General features: G+C 43.4%; 1 protein-coding gene across 1 annotated transcript; it reads left to right on the top strand.

The window, feature by feature from the left end:
* Positions 1-3,891: 3,891 nt before the first annotated feature.
* slc23a1 (solute carrier family 23 member 1) lies at positions 3,892-18,498 on the top strand. The gene is made up of 14 exons (XM_069672531.1): positions 3,892-3,956; positions 6,611-6,784; positions 6,989-7,146; positions 7,226-7,314; positions 7,399-7,466; positions 9,585-9,766; positions 9,934-10,054; positions 11,175-11,331; positions 11,699-11,846; positions 11,935-12,040; positions 15,935-16,064; positions 16,143-16,286; positions 16,566-16,661; positions 18,077-18,498. The coding sequence occupies exons 1-14, from the start codon at positions 3,939-3,941 to the stop codon at positions 18,286-18,288; spliced, it is 1,803 nt and encodes a 600-aa protein (XP_069528632.1). The 5' UTR covers positions 3,892-3,938; the 3' UTR covers positions 18,289-18,498.
* The last annotated feature ends 724 nt before the right edge of the window (positions 18,499-19,222 follow it).

The following is a 19,222-nucleotide window of genomic DNA, read 5'->3' as shown; positions in this document are numbered from 1 at the left end:
CTCTCTGCTCTTTGTAGTTTTGGCTGTCAGACTCTTTTTACCGTCTGTTTGCAGATCAGAGATCCTGAACTAAAACTGTTGGGACAAAGTAGTCCGTCTGAGAGTCGACCTGTGTACATGTTCTTTTTCTCATGTTTTAAATCTATTAAAAAACTGTCAAACTTCTCTCTGAATCGTCGTCATTTAAACTTCCTCTTCTGTGGTGGATCATGGCGGTGTCTTACTCAGCGGCACAATGGCTGTCAGATTTTCTCACCTGCAAACAGATGTTTGGTAAACGGGTCCTCGAGCTGTTTTTACCCAAAATATCAGCAACAAAGAAATGTTTTTATCTTAGGACCAGTTCAGATTCAGATCAGTGGAGTCCACGAGACTGAAACTTTCACATAAATACATTTTATAAACAAAAAAACATTTACACAAGCTGCTGATTTTAGGTAAAAACACCTCCGATAACCAGAGTGGGAAAATACCAGCAGGTACTGGCTAAATACTGAAAGATGCAATGAGGTATTTTCAGTGCCGTAAATTGAGAGCCGTTTATACTGCAGCTCTGATAAATATAATTATTTAATACAAAGTAATAGAATGAAAAACAAATATATGTTCATATGAATAAAACACATATACTAGAATTATATGTTATTATATTATCTCTGCGGACATCAGTAGTGTGTCTGCCTCTGTCTGATGACATCATCAGTGACGTGTGTTTCTCTCTTTCTGCAGCACAACTCTGAAGAGCTGCTGACGCTCAGAATCCTGCTCTGTGAGTGGCTGAGAAGCAGTGGGTGGAGTCAGGCCAGCTGACGATCAATCACATGGACATAAATGATCAATAATTATTTAAATGAAGAGTTTATATTTATAAAAAGAATATTGTCAGTTTATGATAGATGTGAAGTTCAGATCTATGACATCACACATTTTATCTTGTGTTGTCCAATCAGCAATCAGTTTATTAATCACTGATCAATCAGCTCACAGATTAACATTTAAGTTTTTTTCTCTTCTGATCCAACAGAAGTTCAGTCTCAGCTCAGTTTCACAGACTTCTGATGTAACTACAAAACACACGTGTGTGTCAGGGAGGGTCTTCACGTGGATATGATTGCCGTTTACAGCAGCCAATAGCACTGTGAGAATGTTCAAATAAACAGTGGTAAGGGTAATGAGCTTGTAGCTCCTGCACATTGGGGGAGGGACATAAATGTTATGGAAGGTGTTTCATTGGATGAAATAGTAGGACACGCCCCTGAGTGCCACACGATGGCAATGTTTCGAGGAAATGACAAAATATCCTAGATAACTCCTACAAAATGACTTCCTGTCATTGTCTTTAGAGTCCAGGTCCTTTAGAATCCAAGTCCTTTAGAGTCCAGGTCCTTTAGAATCCAAGTCCTTTAGAGTCCAGGTCCTTTAGAATCCAAGTCCTTTAGAGTCCAGGTCCTTTAGAATCCAAGTCCTTTAGAGTCCAGGTCCTTTAGAATCCAAGTCCTTTAGAGTCCAGGTCCTTTAGAATCCAAGTCCTTTAGAGTCCAAGTTCTTTATAATCCGAGTGCTTTAGAGTCCAGGTCCCTTAGAGTCCAGGTCCTTTAAACTCCAGGTCCCTTAGAGTCCGGGTCCTTTAGAGTCCAAGTTCTTTATAGTCTGAGTGCTTTAGAGTCCAGGTCCCTTCGAGTCCAGGTCATTTTGAGTCCAAGTTCTTTATAGTCTGAGTGCTTTAGAGTCCAGGTCCTTTAGAATCCAAGTCCTTTAGAATCCAAGTCCTTTAGAGTCCAGGTCCTTTAGAATCCAAGTCCTTTAGAGTCCAGGTCCTTTAGAGTCCAAGTCCTTTAGAATCCAAGTCCTTTAGAGTCCAGGTCCTTTAGAATCCAAGTCCTTTAGAGTCCAGGTCCTTTAGAATCCAAGTCCTTTAGAGTCCAGGTCCTTTAGAGTCCAAGTTCTTTATAATCCGAGTGCTTTAGAGTCCAGGCCCCTTAGAGTCCAGGTCCTTTAAACTCCAGGTCCCTTAGAGTCCAGGTCTTTTAGAGTCCAAGTTCTTTATAGTCTGAGTGCTTTAGAGTCCATGTCCCTTCGAGTCCAGGTCATTTTGAGTCCAAGTTCTTTATAGTCTGAGTGCTTTAGAGTCCCGGTCCTTTAAACTCCAGGTGTACTAGAGTCCAGGTCCTTTAGAGTCCAAGTTCTTTATAGTCTGAGTGCTTTAGAGTCCAGGCCCCTTAGAGTCAAGGTCCTTTAAACTCCAGGTCTATTAGAGTCCAGGTCCCTTAGAGTCCAGGTCCTTTAGAGTCCAAGTTCTTTATAGTCTGAGTGCTTTAGAGTCCAGGCCCCTTAGAGTCAAGGTCCTTTAAACTCCAGGTCTATTAGAGTCCAGGTCCCTTAGAGTCCAGGTCCTTTAGAGTCCAAGTTCTTTATAGTCTGAGTGCTTTAGAGTCCCGGTCCTTTAAACTCCAGGTGTATTAGAGTCCAGGTCCTTCAGAGTCCGAGTCCTTTAGAGCCCAAGTTTTGTAGAGTCTAGATCTTGCACAGGAAACAGGTACAGGTTTTTACATTTCGGTTTCTACACCTGGAAACCCGTCCATCCATGAAACCGACAGTCTGTGTCAACAACTATAAGCTTAGCCTTGTGCATTAGTTGAAAACAAATGATAACATCCACTAACTGCCAACTGTTGGGTAGTTACTGACAAGGCTAACTTAACATGCTAACATTCAAAGATGACATGACAAAACAGACTTCCAGTTACCAAACATTATGCTAATTACATCAGTTAGCATAGCATAATAAGATGTTTATAAGCTTTATGAATACTACTTTCTGTGAAATGCACAGATTTCTCCCTGTATGCAGACAGAAATAAAACGCTTATATTTACAAAGATCAGTGAATCACTTTTATTTATTTTATCACCAAATCACAACAAAGTTATCTCAGGACTCTTTACCGAGTAGACTCGTTTTAAGATAAACATTTATCTGTTAGCCTTTAAATGTGTCATGTTTGGAAGTTATGATAGCGATTAATGCTACAGGGACTTCCTGTTTACATGGCTGATTGCTCCTGATTGGACAGAACTGCAAATGTTACCTAGCAACAGATTTACACATCACTGAAAATTTTTTAAAAGTTTAAATGGTGCAACCTGAATGAATAAATAACTTGTTTGAAACAAGTCATTCGTTACTAAGAAGTGAGGAAGGACTTACTGTTCACACTGACCTGGTTTAAACTGGTTTAATAAACCGGTCTGAACCTGTTCAAACTGGTCTAATAAAGTTCTCTGGTCTTTATTTTAAGGTTGGAATGACAAATGCAGAAAAAACATTATTATTATTATTATTGTAAAATTGTGCTGAAAATTGAATTAAAAGGCTGCATGTGTGAAACCGTTTTTTTGATCACAATTTTTTTTCCCGTCAGTGTGAATGAAGGTTGATCGTTTCAAAATAAAAAACAGAAACACGCCAGTTCATCATTGATATCACTGATTTCAAAATAAAGTTTTTTTATTTCCTGCTGCTGGAGGACACACCTGAACTCACCTGAGAGTCTCAAAGAGACAGTCAGAGAGGACAGGAAGTGATGGCATTGCACCTGAGCACACCTTTGGACAGAAGGTGAACGATTATTGTCTCCATCAAACAGGTGAGCAGGTGTTGACCTGAAAAAAAAGCTGAGTGAGAATGATCAACAGGCGATAATCAATAACCAGAGACAGCCTGACCTTAAACTGCTGACCTCAGTAAGTGACACACCTGAACAGGTAATGTTTCTGTCACATGGAGACATGTTAGTGTGTTTGTTTTGTTGTGTGTGTGTGTGTGTGTGTGTGTGTGTGTGTTAATAATCTGTAATAATCTCTGTGGACTTTCCCCTGAAACAATCTCTTCAGTATTCGTTGCTTGATCACCCAGGAAGTCAGACAGCTGCAGGTAACATGGAAGACGACTGTAAGGTGAGATGATTATTGTCTTATATAAACCTAAATGTCTTGTGGCTAAATTTGTTCTAGACTCCACCGGGGATAGAAATCCCACATAAACAACAGGTGGACTGTGGGACAGGTGAACTTCTGGATAGGTTGACTGTAGGACAGGTTGACTTAAGTATAGGTGGACTACAGGACAGGTGGACTGTAGGACAGATTGACTTAAGTACTGGGGTCGTGTCAGAAAGCAGGTTTAGTGAAACCCCGGGTTTGTTCACCCTGAAACGAGGGAAACCTCGGGTTTGCCGTTTCAGAAAGAGAGGTAACTTCAGCTCTGAGTTGGTTACTATGGTAACTGTGTCTGTGAACCTCACCTGGTCGGGAGCAGGTTTTCTTCAGGACACTCCGAGTTTGGCTCTGTCTCCTCCCTCTAGAATATAAAACCCTCATTCACGTCCTCGTTCATTCAGCCCGTCTCACGCGTGTTTGAGCGGTTAGTCTCTGTGCTGCTCTGACCGCTTTGCAAAAGTCTTTTATAATTAGAATGAAATAATCAAAAGACAAATCTGTGTCAAAGTCATCATGTGTAGATTTCCCACCACCACTGCAGAGAGCGCTCAGATAAGACAAGTGATCATTTATTTGGTCCTCTTCATTTCTACCGACACAAAAGCAGCCGTTAGTGATTGGAACAATGTTTAAAGAAAACAACATTCAGTTTAATCAAACAGGATTCAGGTGAGAGGACGTACTGTATGTGACATCAGCATCAGGTTAGGGATAAAGCTGATGCACATTAAAACAGCCACTGAAGGATGTTTAATTAGTTTAATATTTAAAATGTGACTGAAGTGAGGTTCAGCCATGAGCCTGTTCTGCCTGAGCCGCACCTGATGTTCTGCTGTTTTAGTTTTAACTGCTTCCATGTTTGTTTTTGTACCGCCGGATTGCTCCTAAATTAATATAAATGTTAGCTTCTCTTCCAGCTGTGATGAAATATTAAATAAATAGACCAGTTCAAACTGACGCGTTCACTCGAGCAGCAGCTGCAGCCGTGTTACTTTATGTTTCTAAAAACATGCTCGTATTCGCTGAACGTCCGCGTGAGGATTTCGAGCTCCACTGGTGTGACGTAGGAGGACCTCTTTTTGTGTACCGTTGCCATGGTGAATCGTGCACGCACTTAACTCCGGCTGAACCTACTCAGAGTTGATTGAACTAACTCTGATCAGCTGTTCTGAAACCAAAAAGCAACTTTCAGCTCAGCGTAAGTCAAACAACACCCCGGGTTAGACTGAGGGTTTGTTGAACCTCCTTTCTGAAACAGACCCCAGGTGCACAGGTTTACTGTAGGACAGGTGGACTTCTGGACAGGTAGACTGTAGGACAGGTTGACTTCAGGACAGGTGGACTTCAGGACAGGTGGACCATAGGACAGGTAGACCGTAGGACAGGCAGATTGTAGGACACGTTGACTCTAGAACAGGTGGACTTCAGGACAGGCAGACTGTAGGACAGGTTGACTTCAGGACAGGTGGACTGTAGGACAGGTGGACTTCAGGACAGGCAGACTGTAGGACAGGTTGACTTCAAAACAGGTGGACTGTAGGACAGGTGGACTTCAGGACAGGTAGACTGTAGGACAGGTTGACTTCAGAACAGGTGTACTTCAAGACAGGTAGATTGTAGGACAGGTGGACTTCAGGACAGGTGGACCATAGGACAGGTAGACCGTAGGACAGGTGGACTTCAGGACAGGCAGATTGTAGGACACGTTGACTCTAGAACAGGTGGACTTCTGGACAGGTAGACTGTAGGACAGGTTGACTTCAGAACGGGTGGACTATAGGACAGGTGGACTTCAAGACAGGTGGACTATAGGACAGGTGGACTGTAGGACAGGTGGACTTCAGGACAGGTAGACTGTAGGACAGGTTGACTTCAGGACAGGTAGACAGTAGGACAGGTTGACTTCAGAACAGGTAGACTGTAGGACAGGTGGACTGTAGGACAGGTGGACTTCAGGACAGGTGGACTATAGGACAGGTGGACTTCAAAACAGGTGGACTGTAGGACAGGTGGACTGTAGGACAGGTGGACTTCAAAACAGGTGGACTGTAGGACAGGTGGACTTCAGGACAGGTAGACTGTAGGACAGGTTGACTTCAGGACAGGTTGACTTCAGAACAGGTGTACTTCAAGACAGGTAGATTGTAGGACAGGTGGACTGTAGGACAGGTTGACTTCAGAACAGGTGTACTTCTGGACAGGTAGATTGTAGGACAGGTGGACTGTAGGACAGGTGGACTTCAGAACAGGTGTACTTCTGGACAGGTAGATTGTAGGACAGGTGGACTGTAGGACAGGTTGACTTCAGAACAGGTGTACTTCAAGACAGGGGGACTATAAGACAGTTGTTCATGTTCTCTGTTTGCTCTTAAATAAGTATTGGTTTATGTATGTTTATATATGTTTTGGTTCATGTAACTCTCTTGTGACTCTTTAAGTCAAATTATTTTTTAGACTTTAATTTTCTTTTCACTCGTTTCTTATTTCGAAATACTCTTTAACCTCATTTTGAATCTTATTATTTAATTCCAGTTTTATCTGCTGTTCTCTCTGTCCCTTCTTTAAAACATTTCTAAAGTGGCTAAAACAGGTCTCTCTGTCCGTCCAATCAGGCTCAAGATTACCCGACAGAGGGGCGGAGCCACGAGACAGCTAGGCCCAACCTTCCAGTGGGAGAAGACAAAAAGAATAAACAGCCAGTTGCAGCACATGGGGCGGGGTCAGACATGATTTACACCATTGAAGATGTCCCACCCTGGTACCTGTGTATACTGCTGGGACTACAGGTAAAACTGGGTTAAGACTAGGCTTAAACTGGGTTTAGACTGGGTTAAGACTAGGCTTAAACTGGGTTTAGACTGGGTTTAACCTAGGCTTAAACTGGGTTTATGTTGGTTTAGTTGTAACAATTTTGTCTCAGATCAGGTGAATTACGACTCATCAGGATGGAGGATTGATGTCACTTGTCACCTGTTCTCATATGTCCTCAGCACTACCTGACATGTTTCAGTGGCACTGTGGCGGTGCCGTTTCTCCTGGCTGAGGCCATGTGTGTTGGTCGAGACCAGAATACCATCAGTCAGCTTATTGGAACCATTTTCAGCACCGTCGGACTCACAACTTTGATCCAGACCACTGTGGGAGTCAGGTGGGTCTGCAGGAATCAGGTGAGTCTGTGGAAGTCAGGTGACACTTTGGGAGTCTGACATGTCTGTGTGTGTGTGTAGACTTCCCCTTTTTCAGGCGAGTGCGTTTGCTTTCCTGATTCCTGCTCAGGCCATCCTCAGTCTGGACCGCTGGAGGTGTCCCAGTGAGGGTGAGACAGCCTGTCTGTCTCTCTGTCTGCCCGTCTACATTAATGAAAAACATGATGATGTCAGTTATTTGTTGTTGCCTGCAGAGGAGGTTTATGGGAACTGGAGTCTTCCACTGAACACGTCACACATCTGGCAGCCACGCATTAGAGAGGTAAATCATTTTCATTATTATTATGTACAACCCTGCCCTGTACAACATCAGGTAGATCAGACCCTACCTGTCAGAGCATGCAACACAACTGCACAGGCTGTACAGGCTCTCATAATAGCACACAACTCCCTACTGGCAGGCCTTCCTGCATGCACATTCACAGCCTCAGTAAACTCATCCAGACTGTTGGAAACAGTCCTGAAAGCATCCCAATCTGTACAGTCTAAGCATGCCTGTAAGTCCTCCATGGCTTCACTGGTCCACTGCTTCGATGTCCTCACAACAGGTTAGCAGAGCTTTAGGGCGTTTTTAAACTTTTAGTCTGTTTGTTTTGGTCCGAATCAGTGGATGAGTTGCTAGTTTGGTTCACTTCCACTTCGGTTCGTTTTGGTTTCACACAGCAACATTTCAAACAAAATAAAAATATATCGACAAAAGCCATGTGGGAGCTGTCACTCACTAGGGAACAATGTGTTGCTTCATGTTATGCGAAGAAGACGGGTTGCATTCAGTCGGCTGAAGAGGAGAAGGAAGCACATATCAGCATGTACAACGACATGCTAATATTCAAACTGTTAAACGGAAGACAACTCGGGGAAGCTTGATATGTGCCCAGGCACGGCGCCAGGATGTGTTCCAATACGTGAGGGTGCTAAGAAAATTATCTCTTCTCATGACATTACAGTTACTTTAGCTCTGGTACAAAGCCTAGCCTAGTATACAGCGCAGCTGGCTACGGGAGCTTGTTAAATCCAAAAATGCGCTTTGCTTCCAGCAGTTGGGTCGGAAATAGGTTGGATCGATCGGTCGGTTCTTACCACAAACAAACTGCAGCAGAGTTCGTTTGGAATCGGGACCACCTCATCAATGAGGTTTCGGTCCGGTTGTTTTGGTCCACATCCTAGTGCGATTGCGTCGTTCCCACCTGCCCAAACGAACCGCACCAAGGGGACAAACGCTCCAGGTTTCAATTCAACCAAACTAAACAAGGCTGGTTTGAAAATGTCCTTTGTTTCTGCCTGTATACAGGAAACAGGTGGACCATAACGTGGTCAGTGTCACATTGTATCTCAGGGGAACACTGTAACATCAGAGAACCACCTGCTATATATATAAAAACAGATTACTCCACTTTTCGTTTTGCTGGAAAGATCCATGTCACTGTCTGCTCCGAGGAGTCGGAATCCTGCCAGCTGCAGTGCATAGTCCGGTGTCAGTCCACACAGCTACGTCTCAGGGAAACACAAAACAGAGGATGTTGAGAAGTCTCTGTTTCTTCCAACCAGTAGCTTGTGTTCGTCTAGTTTTCACAGTAAACGTCAGTAGACCTCGTTGTAGATAAGTATTGCAGGTAAAGTGGTGCAAGACTGTGCTGTCGCAGCCACACAAGCTCACTGTCCCGTTTCACTCTTTTGCTGTGTTGGCAAAGGTGAGGACAACTTTGACCAGAATGTCCAATAAATCCATGAATGTGCGAAAAGTCAGAGATAAATCAGATGGTGTTGATTCCTCGATGTTAATGAGCTCTTCTGTGGTGAAGGAACTGTGTGTACAATGACAAAACATTTTACAAACAAACAAGAAAAAACAAAGTGTTCCAACACACCGATGCTGCCATCTTGTATTTACCTTATCTTGTGGAGAGAACTGAGGAGAATGGGGTACCAGGACTGTTCCAGAAGTCATTTAGGTCAGGAGATCCACGTACTGGAAACAGGTGGCATGTTACTTTCAGGTTAGACTGAGTCAGTGAGTTCAGACGGGTCAGATGGAAGTGGATCAGTGAAGGATGGAATCTGTATCAGTCTGTGGTGGTGCAGAGGGACCTGGTCCTAAAGGTGAAGCTCTGGATTCACCAGTGGATCTCAGTCACAACCTGGTCAGTGGTCCTAGTCTCTGGGTCACAACCGACAGAATACAATAGTGTATCCGAGCTGCTGAATGAGTTTCCTCTGCTGAATGTGACTTACTGTTAGAACCCAGGTGAGGAGCTCGGAACACAACCTGGTTTTTGAATCCAGCCTGAACTTAAAATCTCAGATCCTCCAGGAGGAGCAGCTGCCTGATACTGGTGTGAGGTCTTTGTGTGAGCAGACGGTTTATGTTTTTTTGTTTCAGATCCAGGGAGCCATCATCATGTCCAGTGTGGTGGAGCTCGTCATTGGTCTGTGCGGGTTGCCAGGTTTGCTGCTAGAGTACATCGGCCCACTCACCATCACTCCCACCGTGACGCTGATTGGCCTGTCAGTGTTCAGCACCGCTGGAGACCGAGCTGGGTCCCACTGGGGCCTGTCAGGACTGTGAGACACCTGTCTGTCAGCTCACCTGTCTATCTTTCTGTCAGCACTGTGAGACACCTGTCTGTCTACTAACCTGTCTTTCTATCAGCACTGTGAAACACCTGTCTGTCTGTCTGTCTGTCTGTCTCTCTCTCTCTCTCTCTCTCTGTCTATCTGTCTCTCTGTAGGTGTATTTTGCTCATCGTACTGTTTGCTCAGTACCTGAGAGCGACATCACTTCCTGTTCCTGTTTACAGCAGAAAGAAGGGGCTGACCATCACCAGAGTCCAGATCTTCAAAATGTTTCCTGTAAATAAAAAACACACAACAAACCAGATTGACAGATTGATTGATTTATTGACGGAGTGATTGATTGATTGTTTGATTGATTGACAGATAATGATAATAATTCTGTGACCAAACGTTTGTTTAAATATAAGAAAAAGAAACAAGGCTGGTATCATTTTGACTCAGACTGACCTTAACCTGTCCTTTGACAATTGTTTCCTTTGTTTCCTCCTCTGGCAACCAGCTGGAAGTCTGACCTGTTGTTTGTTATTGGTGGGGAAAGGTGTCGTCCACCAACAATCTGGAATGCAACAGTTGTTTTCTGTTTTGTTCTTGATACAGCTCTCTGGGTGAGAGAAAAACAAACGGGAGAATGCGCTTAAGGATTGCGCAGCTTTTGCGGGCACAAAAAGACTCTGTCTCATTATACAAGCGCACGCAGAGGGTTAAATGCACACAAGTGCTCTGCAGAGCAAACATCGTCTCTGTGCTCCGGTGCCCTTTGCACGTATTTAAATGAGTCATTATGCAAACATTCAGGGAAAATAAAGCCCCTTTCTATGCAAATGAGCCTCGTGGCAAAGAGCACCTAATTCACCAACGCCAGCACTAACAGCACTGCGCAGATAGAGTGAAAATATTACTGCCTGCAGAGATATGCTGGTAATTGTGGCGCACCTATTATAAGGGCTGTCACGCTCTGAGTTTACAGTGATCCTGACAACAATCCCCACTTTTGTGTGATCAAAAAATGTATTTGTCTTTTTGCAGAGAGTGGAGGTGCAGACAGCTCCTCTTCACAATCAGACGAAAAACAAGAGCAAACTGCCCGGATCCACAAAACTTTATGGGCGTGTTTGTGCTTGAATATCATTAGTTCGATTTGCTTTGTGAATTGATGATAGCGGGTGCAAATGATGCACAATTTATGGTGCTATCAGCGGCCGCAATTCATTCTTAGTGAATTCCCCCCAAAATTATAAACACGAAAAATGTAAAGCTAAAGGGGAGTCTGTGTCAGGTGTCAGGTTTAAGTATCAGGTATCATTTATCAGCAGTCGGGTGTAATGTCCTTTCATATTAAATTCTCTTAAAACAAAAAGTAAAACCAACCTAACATCAGAATGTTTTCCGTCCTCAGATCATCCTCGCCATCATGCTTGTTTGGCTCGTCTGCTATGTCCTCACTCTGACCAACATGTTGCCAAGCGACCCCAATCGCTATGGACACAAGGCCCGAACTGACGCCCGCGGTGATATCATGGTTTCATCACCCTGGTTCAGAGTACCATACCCCTGTAAGACCTTGATCAATCAACCAACCAACCAACAAATCGACCAAACAGCTGACAGAACAATTAATCAATTAATCAATCAATCAAATAATGACTCAATCAGTCCTGGTTTAAAGAAATTATTACACCTTAACATTCTGGTCATTATTACCCCTGTGTTTTGTCTGACAGGTGTGTTTGTGTTATGTTAGCCTACAGTTACTTGTAGGAACACCAGGATCTTAAGATCTTAAATTTCAACCAAAACTGTCAATAAAGGGCAAAGGTCAGAGGTCACGGCCAGACTTTCAGTGAGGTCATCGATGGTGATGTTGGAGTGAAGATTATTTTTTTCTTTAGTAATAACTACTTCCTGTCTCTGCTCTGCTAGGCCAATGGGGGTTACCGGTAGTAACGGTTGCCGGGGTGCTGGGAATGTTGAGTGCAACCATGGCAGGCATCGTGGAGTCAATTGGGGATTATTACGCCTGTGCTCGTCTGTCTGGAGCTACGCCCCCTCCAGTCCACGCCATCAACAGGTGAAACAGAAAGTGAATGGGAAGACATGTTTTCTTACCTGACTGGCTCTACCCACACAGGTGTGAGATTTTTTTCTGTTGGTTTTAGGGGAATCTTCACTGAAGGTGTCTGCTGCATCATCGCTGGCCTTCTAGGGACTGGAAATGGCTCCACCTCCTCCAGTCCAAATATAGGTGTCCTGGGCATCACCAAGGTAAATAAAGCCAAGCCCACCTGTGACAGGTTGCTTCAGTTGGTAAAAGAAATGTCCTGAATCTGGAGACAGTGGTTTATTTCTGATGTGAAGACTCCTTAAAAAAATCAGGATCAGGAATCCCAAAGTTCTGCAACTCACAACCAGACCTTTGCAGATAGTCCTGAAACCAGTGCAAATGCCTGAAACCTGTGCAACTAGTCATGGAACATGTGCAACTAGCCTGAAACATGTGCAACTACCCTGAAACATGTGCAACTAGCCTGAAACATGTGCAACTAGTCATGAAACCTGTGCAACTAGTCATGGAACATGTGCAACTAGCCTGAAACCTGTGCAACTAGTCATGAAACATCTGCAAATGCCTGAAACCTGTGCAACTAGTCATGAAACATATGCAACTAGTCATGAAACATATGCAACTAGTCATGAAACCTGTGCAACTAGTCATGGAACATGTGCAACTAGCCTGAAACCTGTGCAACTAGTCATGAAACCTGTGCAACTAGCCTGAAACCTGTGTAACTAGTCATGAAACATATGCAACTAGTCATGAAACATATGCAACTAGTCATGAAACCTGTGCAACTAGTCATGAAACCTGTGCAACTAGCCTGAAACCTGTGTAACTAGTCATGGAACATGTGCAACTAGCCTGAAACCTGTGCAACTAGTCATGAAACATGTGCAACTACCCTGAAACATATGCAACTAGTCATGAGACATATGCAACTAGTCATGAAACCTGTGCAACTAGTCATGAGACATATGCAACTAGTCATGAAACCTGTGCAACTAGTCATGGAACATGTGCAACTAGTCATGGAACATGTGCAACTAGCCTGAAACCTGTGCAACTAGTCATGGAACATGTGCAACTACCCTGAAACATATGCAACTAGTCATGAGACATATGCAACTAGTCATGAAACCTGTGCAACTAGTCATGGAACATATGCAACTAGTCATGAAACATATGCAACTAGTCATGAAACCTGTGCAACTAGTCATGGAACATGTGCAACTAGCCTGAAACCTGTGCAACTAGTCATGAAACCTGTGCAACTAGTCATGGAACATGTGCAACTAGCCTGAAACCTGTGCAACTAGTCATGAAACCTGCGCAACTAGCCTGAAACCTGTGTAACTAGTCATGAAACATATGCAACTAGTCATGAAACCTGTGCAACTAGTCATGAAACCTGTGTAACTAGTCATGGAACATGTGCAACTAGCCTGAAACCTGTGCAACTAGTCATGAAACATGTGCAACTAGTCATGAAACATATGCAACTAGTCATGAGACATATGCAACTAGTCATGAAACATCTGCAACTAGTCATGGAACATGTGCAACTAGCCTGAAACCTGTGCAACTAGTCATGGAACATGTGCAACTAGTCTGAAACCTGTGCAACTAGTCAGGGAACATGTGCAACTAGTCGTGAAACATATGCAACTAGTCATGGAACATGTGCAACTAGCCTGAAACCTGTGCGACTAGTCATGAAACCTGTGCAACTAGTCATGAAACCTGTGCAACTAGTCATGGAACATGTGCAACTAGCCTGAAACCTGTGCAACTAGTCATGAAACCTGTGCAACTAGCCTGAAACCTGTGTAACTAGTCATGGAACATGTGCAACTAGTCATGAAACCTGTGCAACTAGTCATGGAACATGTGCAACTAGCCTGAAACCTGTGCAACTAGTCATGAAACATCTGCAAATGCCTGAAACCTGTGCAACTAGTCATGAAACATATGCAACTAGTCATGAAACATATGCAACTAGTCATGAAACCTGTGCAACTAGCCTGAAACCTGTGTTACTAGTCATGGAACATGTGCAACTAGCCTGAAACCTGTGCAACTAGTCATGGAACATGTGCAACTAGCCTGAAACCTGTGCAACTAGTCATGAAACATGTGCAACTACCCTGAAACATATGCAACTAGTCATGAGACATGTGCAACTATTCATGAAACCTGTGCAACTAGTCATGGAACATGTGCAACTAGCCTGAAACCTGTGCAACTAGTCATGGAACACGTGCAACTAGTCATGGAACATGTGCAACTAGCCTGAAACCTGTGCAACTAGTCATGGAACATGTGCAACTAGTCGTGAAACATGTGCAACTAGTCATGGAACATGTGCAACTAGCCTGAAACCTGTGCAACTAGTCATGAAACCTGTGCAACTAGTCATGAAACCTGTGCAACTAGTCATGGAACATGTGCAACTAGCCTGAAACCTGTGCAACTAGTCATGAAACATCTGCAAATGCCTGAAACCTGTGCAACTAGTCATGAAACATATGCAACTAGTCATGAAACATATGCAACTAGTCATGAAACCTGTGTAACTAGTCATGGAACATGTGCAACTAGCCTGAAACCTGTGCAACTAGTCATGGAACATGTGCAACTAGTCATGGAACATGTGCAACTAGCCTGAAACCTGTGCAACTAGTCATGAAACCTGTGCAACTAGTCATGAAACCTGTGCAACTAGTCATGGAACATGTGTAACTAGCCTGAAACCTGTGCAACTAGTCATGAAACATCTGCAAATGGCTGAAACCTGTGCAACTAGTCATGAAACATATGCAACTAGTCATGAAACATATGCAACTAGTCATGAAACCTGTGCAACTAGCCTGAAACCCGTGCAACTAGTCATGAAACATCTGCAAATGCCTGAAACCTGTGCAACTAGTCATGAAACATATGCAACTAGTCATGAAACATATGCAACTAGTCATGAAACCTGTGCAACTAGTCATGGAACATGTGCAACTAGCCTGAAACCTGTGCAACTAGTCATGGAACATGTGCAACTAGCCTGAAACCTGTGCAACTAGTCATGAAACATGTGCAACTAGTCATGAAACATATGCAACTAGTCATGAAACATGTGCAGCTAGTCATGGAACATGTGCAACTAGCCTGAAACCTGTGCAACTAGTCATGAAACATGTGCAACTAGTCATGGAACATGTGCAACTAGCCTGAAACCTGTGCAACTAGTCATGGAACATGTGCAACTACTCATGAAACGTGCAAATGCCTGAAACCTGTGCAACTAGTCATGAAACATGTGCAACTAGCCTGAAACCTGTGCAACTAGTCATGGAACATGTGCAACTAGTCATGAGACATATGCAACTAGTCATGAAACCTGTGCACTTGTCATGGAACATGTGCAACTAGCCTGAAACCTGTGCAACTAGTCATGGAACATGTGCAACTATCCTGAAACCTGTGCAACTAGCCTGAAATATGTGCAACTAGTCGTGAAACATGTGAACGCCACAGGAAGTAATTCCTGTCTGTGGCCATCAGACTCTACAACTCCTCCCTCTGAGTGTCTCTCATAAAGACACCTATTTTACACTGTTACATTAAATGTATTTATAATGCAATGTAATTCATGTATATATAATTCACATATATTTTAATTGTGTATATAAAACTCACAGGTTTTACTTATTCTGTTTAAATGATTTCCATCTTTTTGTTTTACATTTTTCTGAATATAATTAACATATTTGTACTGTATTTATATTTCCTATATTTCTTCATACTTCTAGTCTGTATATGAGAAACTGCAACACTTAAATTTCCCCCTGGGGATAAATAAATTATTTTTGATTCTGATTTAACTCTGACCTACTGACCTACTGACCTGTCAGGTTGGTTTTTGTCCACAGAGCAGTCCAAAGAACTGATGCTACTTGCATCCTGATGAAGTCTGGACAGTTCATCCCTGAAAGACTCTAACCGTTATCTTCCACCTCTTAAAACTCTGGGAAACTCTGGAAGTTGTTGCATCTGCGTTCCCTGTGGTCGGTTGCTGTGATGGATGTTTGAATTGTTGCACTTGTATGCAGGTGGGCAGCAGGCGGGTGGTGCAGTATGGAGCCGGCATCATGTTCCTGTTGGGATCGGTCGGGAAGTTCACGGCTCTGTTCGCCTCTTTGCCGGACCCCATCCTCGGAGGAATGTTCTGCACGCTGTTTGGTGAGTCCCAGCCACAGGTAAACGATCACAATCAGGTGTGTCAGTGAGGTAATAATGACACAGGTGTGTGTGTTTTAGGTATGATCACAGCTGTTGGCCTGTCGAACCTTCAGCTGGTGGATTTGAACTCGTCCAGAAATCTTTTTGTTCTTGGGTTCTCAATGTTCTTTGGTCTGACTCTGCCGACGTACCTGGACACACATCCGAACTCGATCAACACAGGTGTGTGTGTGTGTGTGTGTGTGTGCGTGCGTGTCCGTGCGCATGCGTGTGTGTGTGCATGTGTGTGCGTGTGTGTGTGTGTGCGTGTCTGTGTGTGTGTGCGTGTGTGGGTGTGTGTGTACAATCACCATATTCAAACTAAAGATTTCAGTAAACAAAAAAAACAACACGGAGACAGACACAGAAAACGTTCTCGCTTTACTTGATGTTCATTAACATCTAATAATTTATAAACTGTGCTTGTATGATGTGCTTGTGTGTGTGTGTGTGTGTGTTCAGGCCTTGCAGAACTGGATCAGATCCTGACAGTTCTTCTTTCCACTGAGATGTTTGTTGGAGGTTTTCTGGCTTTTTGTCTTGACAACACAATACCAGGTAACACACACACACACACACACACACACACACAGGCACACACATTGTTGGGCAACATGATGCCGGTCAATGAACACGTCTCATCAGTGAAAAGTAAACAGAGCCGATCAGAGCCAATGTGTCTTGGGCAGAAACCCTGGATGCTCGTTCATGCGTGCGAGTGTCCGTGCGAGTGTCCGTGCGAGTGTCCGTGCGAGCGCGTACAAGAAGGTTGACTGCAGTTTCCTCAACGGCTGACCGTGTCGCTAGGAATGAGGATTTTCTGAAAGTTACATATAGACCCTTTAACAGACTGTTTTGGAAAAGTTTTTAATTGAATTGTTTTGGCTTTTGTTTTTAACTATGATCAAAAAAATCCCAAAACGTGTATCGTATGCAAAATACTTGGGTGTTGTGCTACGCGGCCGTGAACGTCACTAGATACACACTGGTGTCTGCAGCTGGTTGGCGGTGGGAATGCATGAATGCGAGTGAGCATCAGCACATATTTCACGCTTGCCATAGCCAGGCCAGGCAACGTTACTGCGTTGACCAACACGACCACATCGATATAGCTGCCAGACAACTTCAACTGACTCTCAATCAATCCTTTACCACATCCAATGATTTGCTATCAGCTGAAGTGATGTGGGCACTGAAGAACATGGACTCACATTATGTGTACGGCTCATGTGAGTTTTTCAGAGCTGTGTTTCCCGACAGCAGAATAGTGGCCAAATTGAGTTGTGGGCAAACGAAGTATGTGTACCTCTCAACATTTGGAATTGCGCTGTACTTCAAGTCGCTTGTTGTCAGAGAGAAGTCCAGGCAAGCTGGTTATATGATGATGTCCGACAAAAGCCTGAACAAAGCTCTCCAACTCAAACTGACGGACCTGCACGTCCGGATTTGGGATGGGGGACAGTTGAAAATCCAGGGCACACAACTGCCCAGGACATCGCAGAGTGGATGCTCTCCTCTCCAGAAATGTCCTTTGAATGTACTGCACACTACATAATGCATTCCGGGATGGATAAAGGGCAAGCGGATGGGAGGTGGATTATGTCCTCTTCGTGCTGTATTGGCCCCCGCACGCTGAGAAGACTTCATAAAAGTCACAGGCTGCAACACACATGCTTAAATTCTGCCAGCACCAATGGGTTGAAAATATGAAAGTTTATGTGAGAGGACTAATGCTGTGGCCTCACGTGTATATTAGGCCTACGTATTTTAAACTACCTAAACAAAGTCATGGAAATGGGGTAAAACATTCTGGAGAAGTTTTTAAAATTCATTGGTAAAAATGTGTGGGAACCTTGGACACACATCACACACAGACGTACGCACCATTAACTTTTATACACGGCAGATGGAATAGGTATTGAAGATCAGTCCTTCATGTGTGTGTGTTTGTGTCTCTCTTTGTGTGTCTCCAGGGTCCAGACAGGAGCGAGGTCTGGTGAAGTGGCGGTCCACCTCCTCCTCCTCTTCTTCCTATGATCTTCCTCTGGGGATGGGTTTAGTGCGTAGGACTCGCTGGCTCCGACGGTTTCCCATCAGCCCCTCCTTCACAGGTTTCCGGGCGTCTCAGGAGGAAGAGGAGGAGGAGGAAGCTGCTGATATCACCCAGTCCAGTACCAAGGTGTGACTGTGACGTTATCAGTGGATGTTCACTGAGCGGGAATCAAACCTGTGACAAGTTGTTGATGGTTTGAAGGCCAGAAATTGTAAGACAGGTGATTAATGCTGTGTTCAATGACCCCCAGACGAAACTGTCTAAAGGGCTGTGACAGGATCCTTCTGATTAACACTAACAAAAGTTATACTTAACTATTTAACATTAACATTCATATTTATATTCATAATAATTAAGATGAATATTAGTTATTAATGATATTAATATATAATATTAATGATGAGTTTTTGCCCTTTTTTAGATTTAACAGCTGAGGAGAGACAGAAATGTTTGGAGAGAGAGTGAGACACGCAGCGAAGGGCAGAGGGTCGAACGCTGCGACGAGCCTCTGTACCAGATCTCTGATAAAAAAATATCTGACTGATTAAGTGATTGATTGATTAACAATATTTATGGTCAGGAACATGCAGCTTTTCACTCTCAGTTTACCGAGCCAATCACAGCTGCCTGTCATCGTGATGTCACAGCTTAATGAATGCATGACGTTATGATAGACATTATCTTCACAGAGGAGGTGTGTAAAGCACATTTGTGTTTGTTGTACGATCATTTTTCTACTTAGAACAACTTAAGCAGCAGTTTTGCCTGTGTTACCATGGAAACCATGTGATATTTTAACCATAGAAAAGCTGCTGAAAATCGCTGTTTTATTACCTCAAGAAACTGATTAAGAAACTGAAAGCTATTACTGTCAGTTCTTACTGTTCATGAGTTATTATTTGTAACATCAAGAAGACGTTCTTATTGCAGTATCAAAAATAATGTGTTTCATCATTAAATTGTGAGAGGAGATGATATAAACATGCCTTTTATTTTGTGTGAGAAAATTGTCCAAAAGTGACAAAACAAATGTGAATAAAAACAGCTTGATTTAATAAAAGCAATA

This window comes from Semicossyphus pulcher, unplaced genomic scaffold, assembly GCF_022749685.1.
Source record: "Semicossyphus pulcher isolate SPU_LCO1_2020_fin unplaced genomic scaffold, fSemPul1.0.p SCAF_10, whole genome shotgun sequence".
Taxonomy (NCBI): domain Eukaryota; kingdom Metazoa; phylum Chordata; class Actinopteri; order Labriformes; family Labridae; genus Semicossyphus; species Semicossyphus pulcher.
Note: the sequence above shows the minus strand (reverse complement) of the source record. Positions and strands in the feature narration are given on the sequence as shown.

Bases quoted from the DNA above. Each gene is read 5' to 3' on its own strand.
- slc23a1 (XM_069672531.1), top strand. The intron at 11,332-11,698 runs GTAAGACCTTGA...CTGCTCTGCTAG, and splicing joins GTTCAGAGTACCATACCCCT to GCCAATGGGGGTTACCGGTA. The intron at 16,065-16,142 runs GTGAGTCCCAGC...TGTGTGTTTTAG, and splicing joins AATGTTCTGCACGCTGTTTG to GTATGATCACAGCTGTTGGC.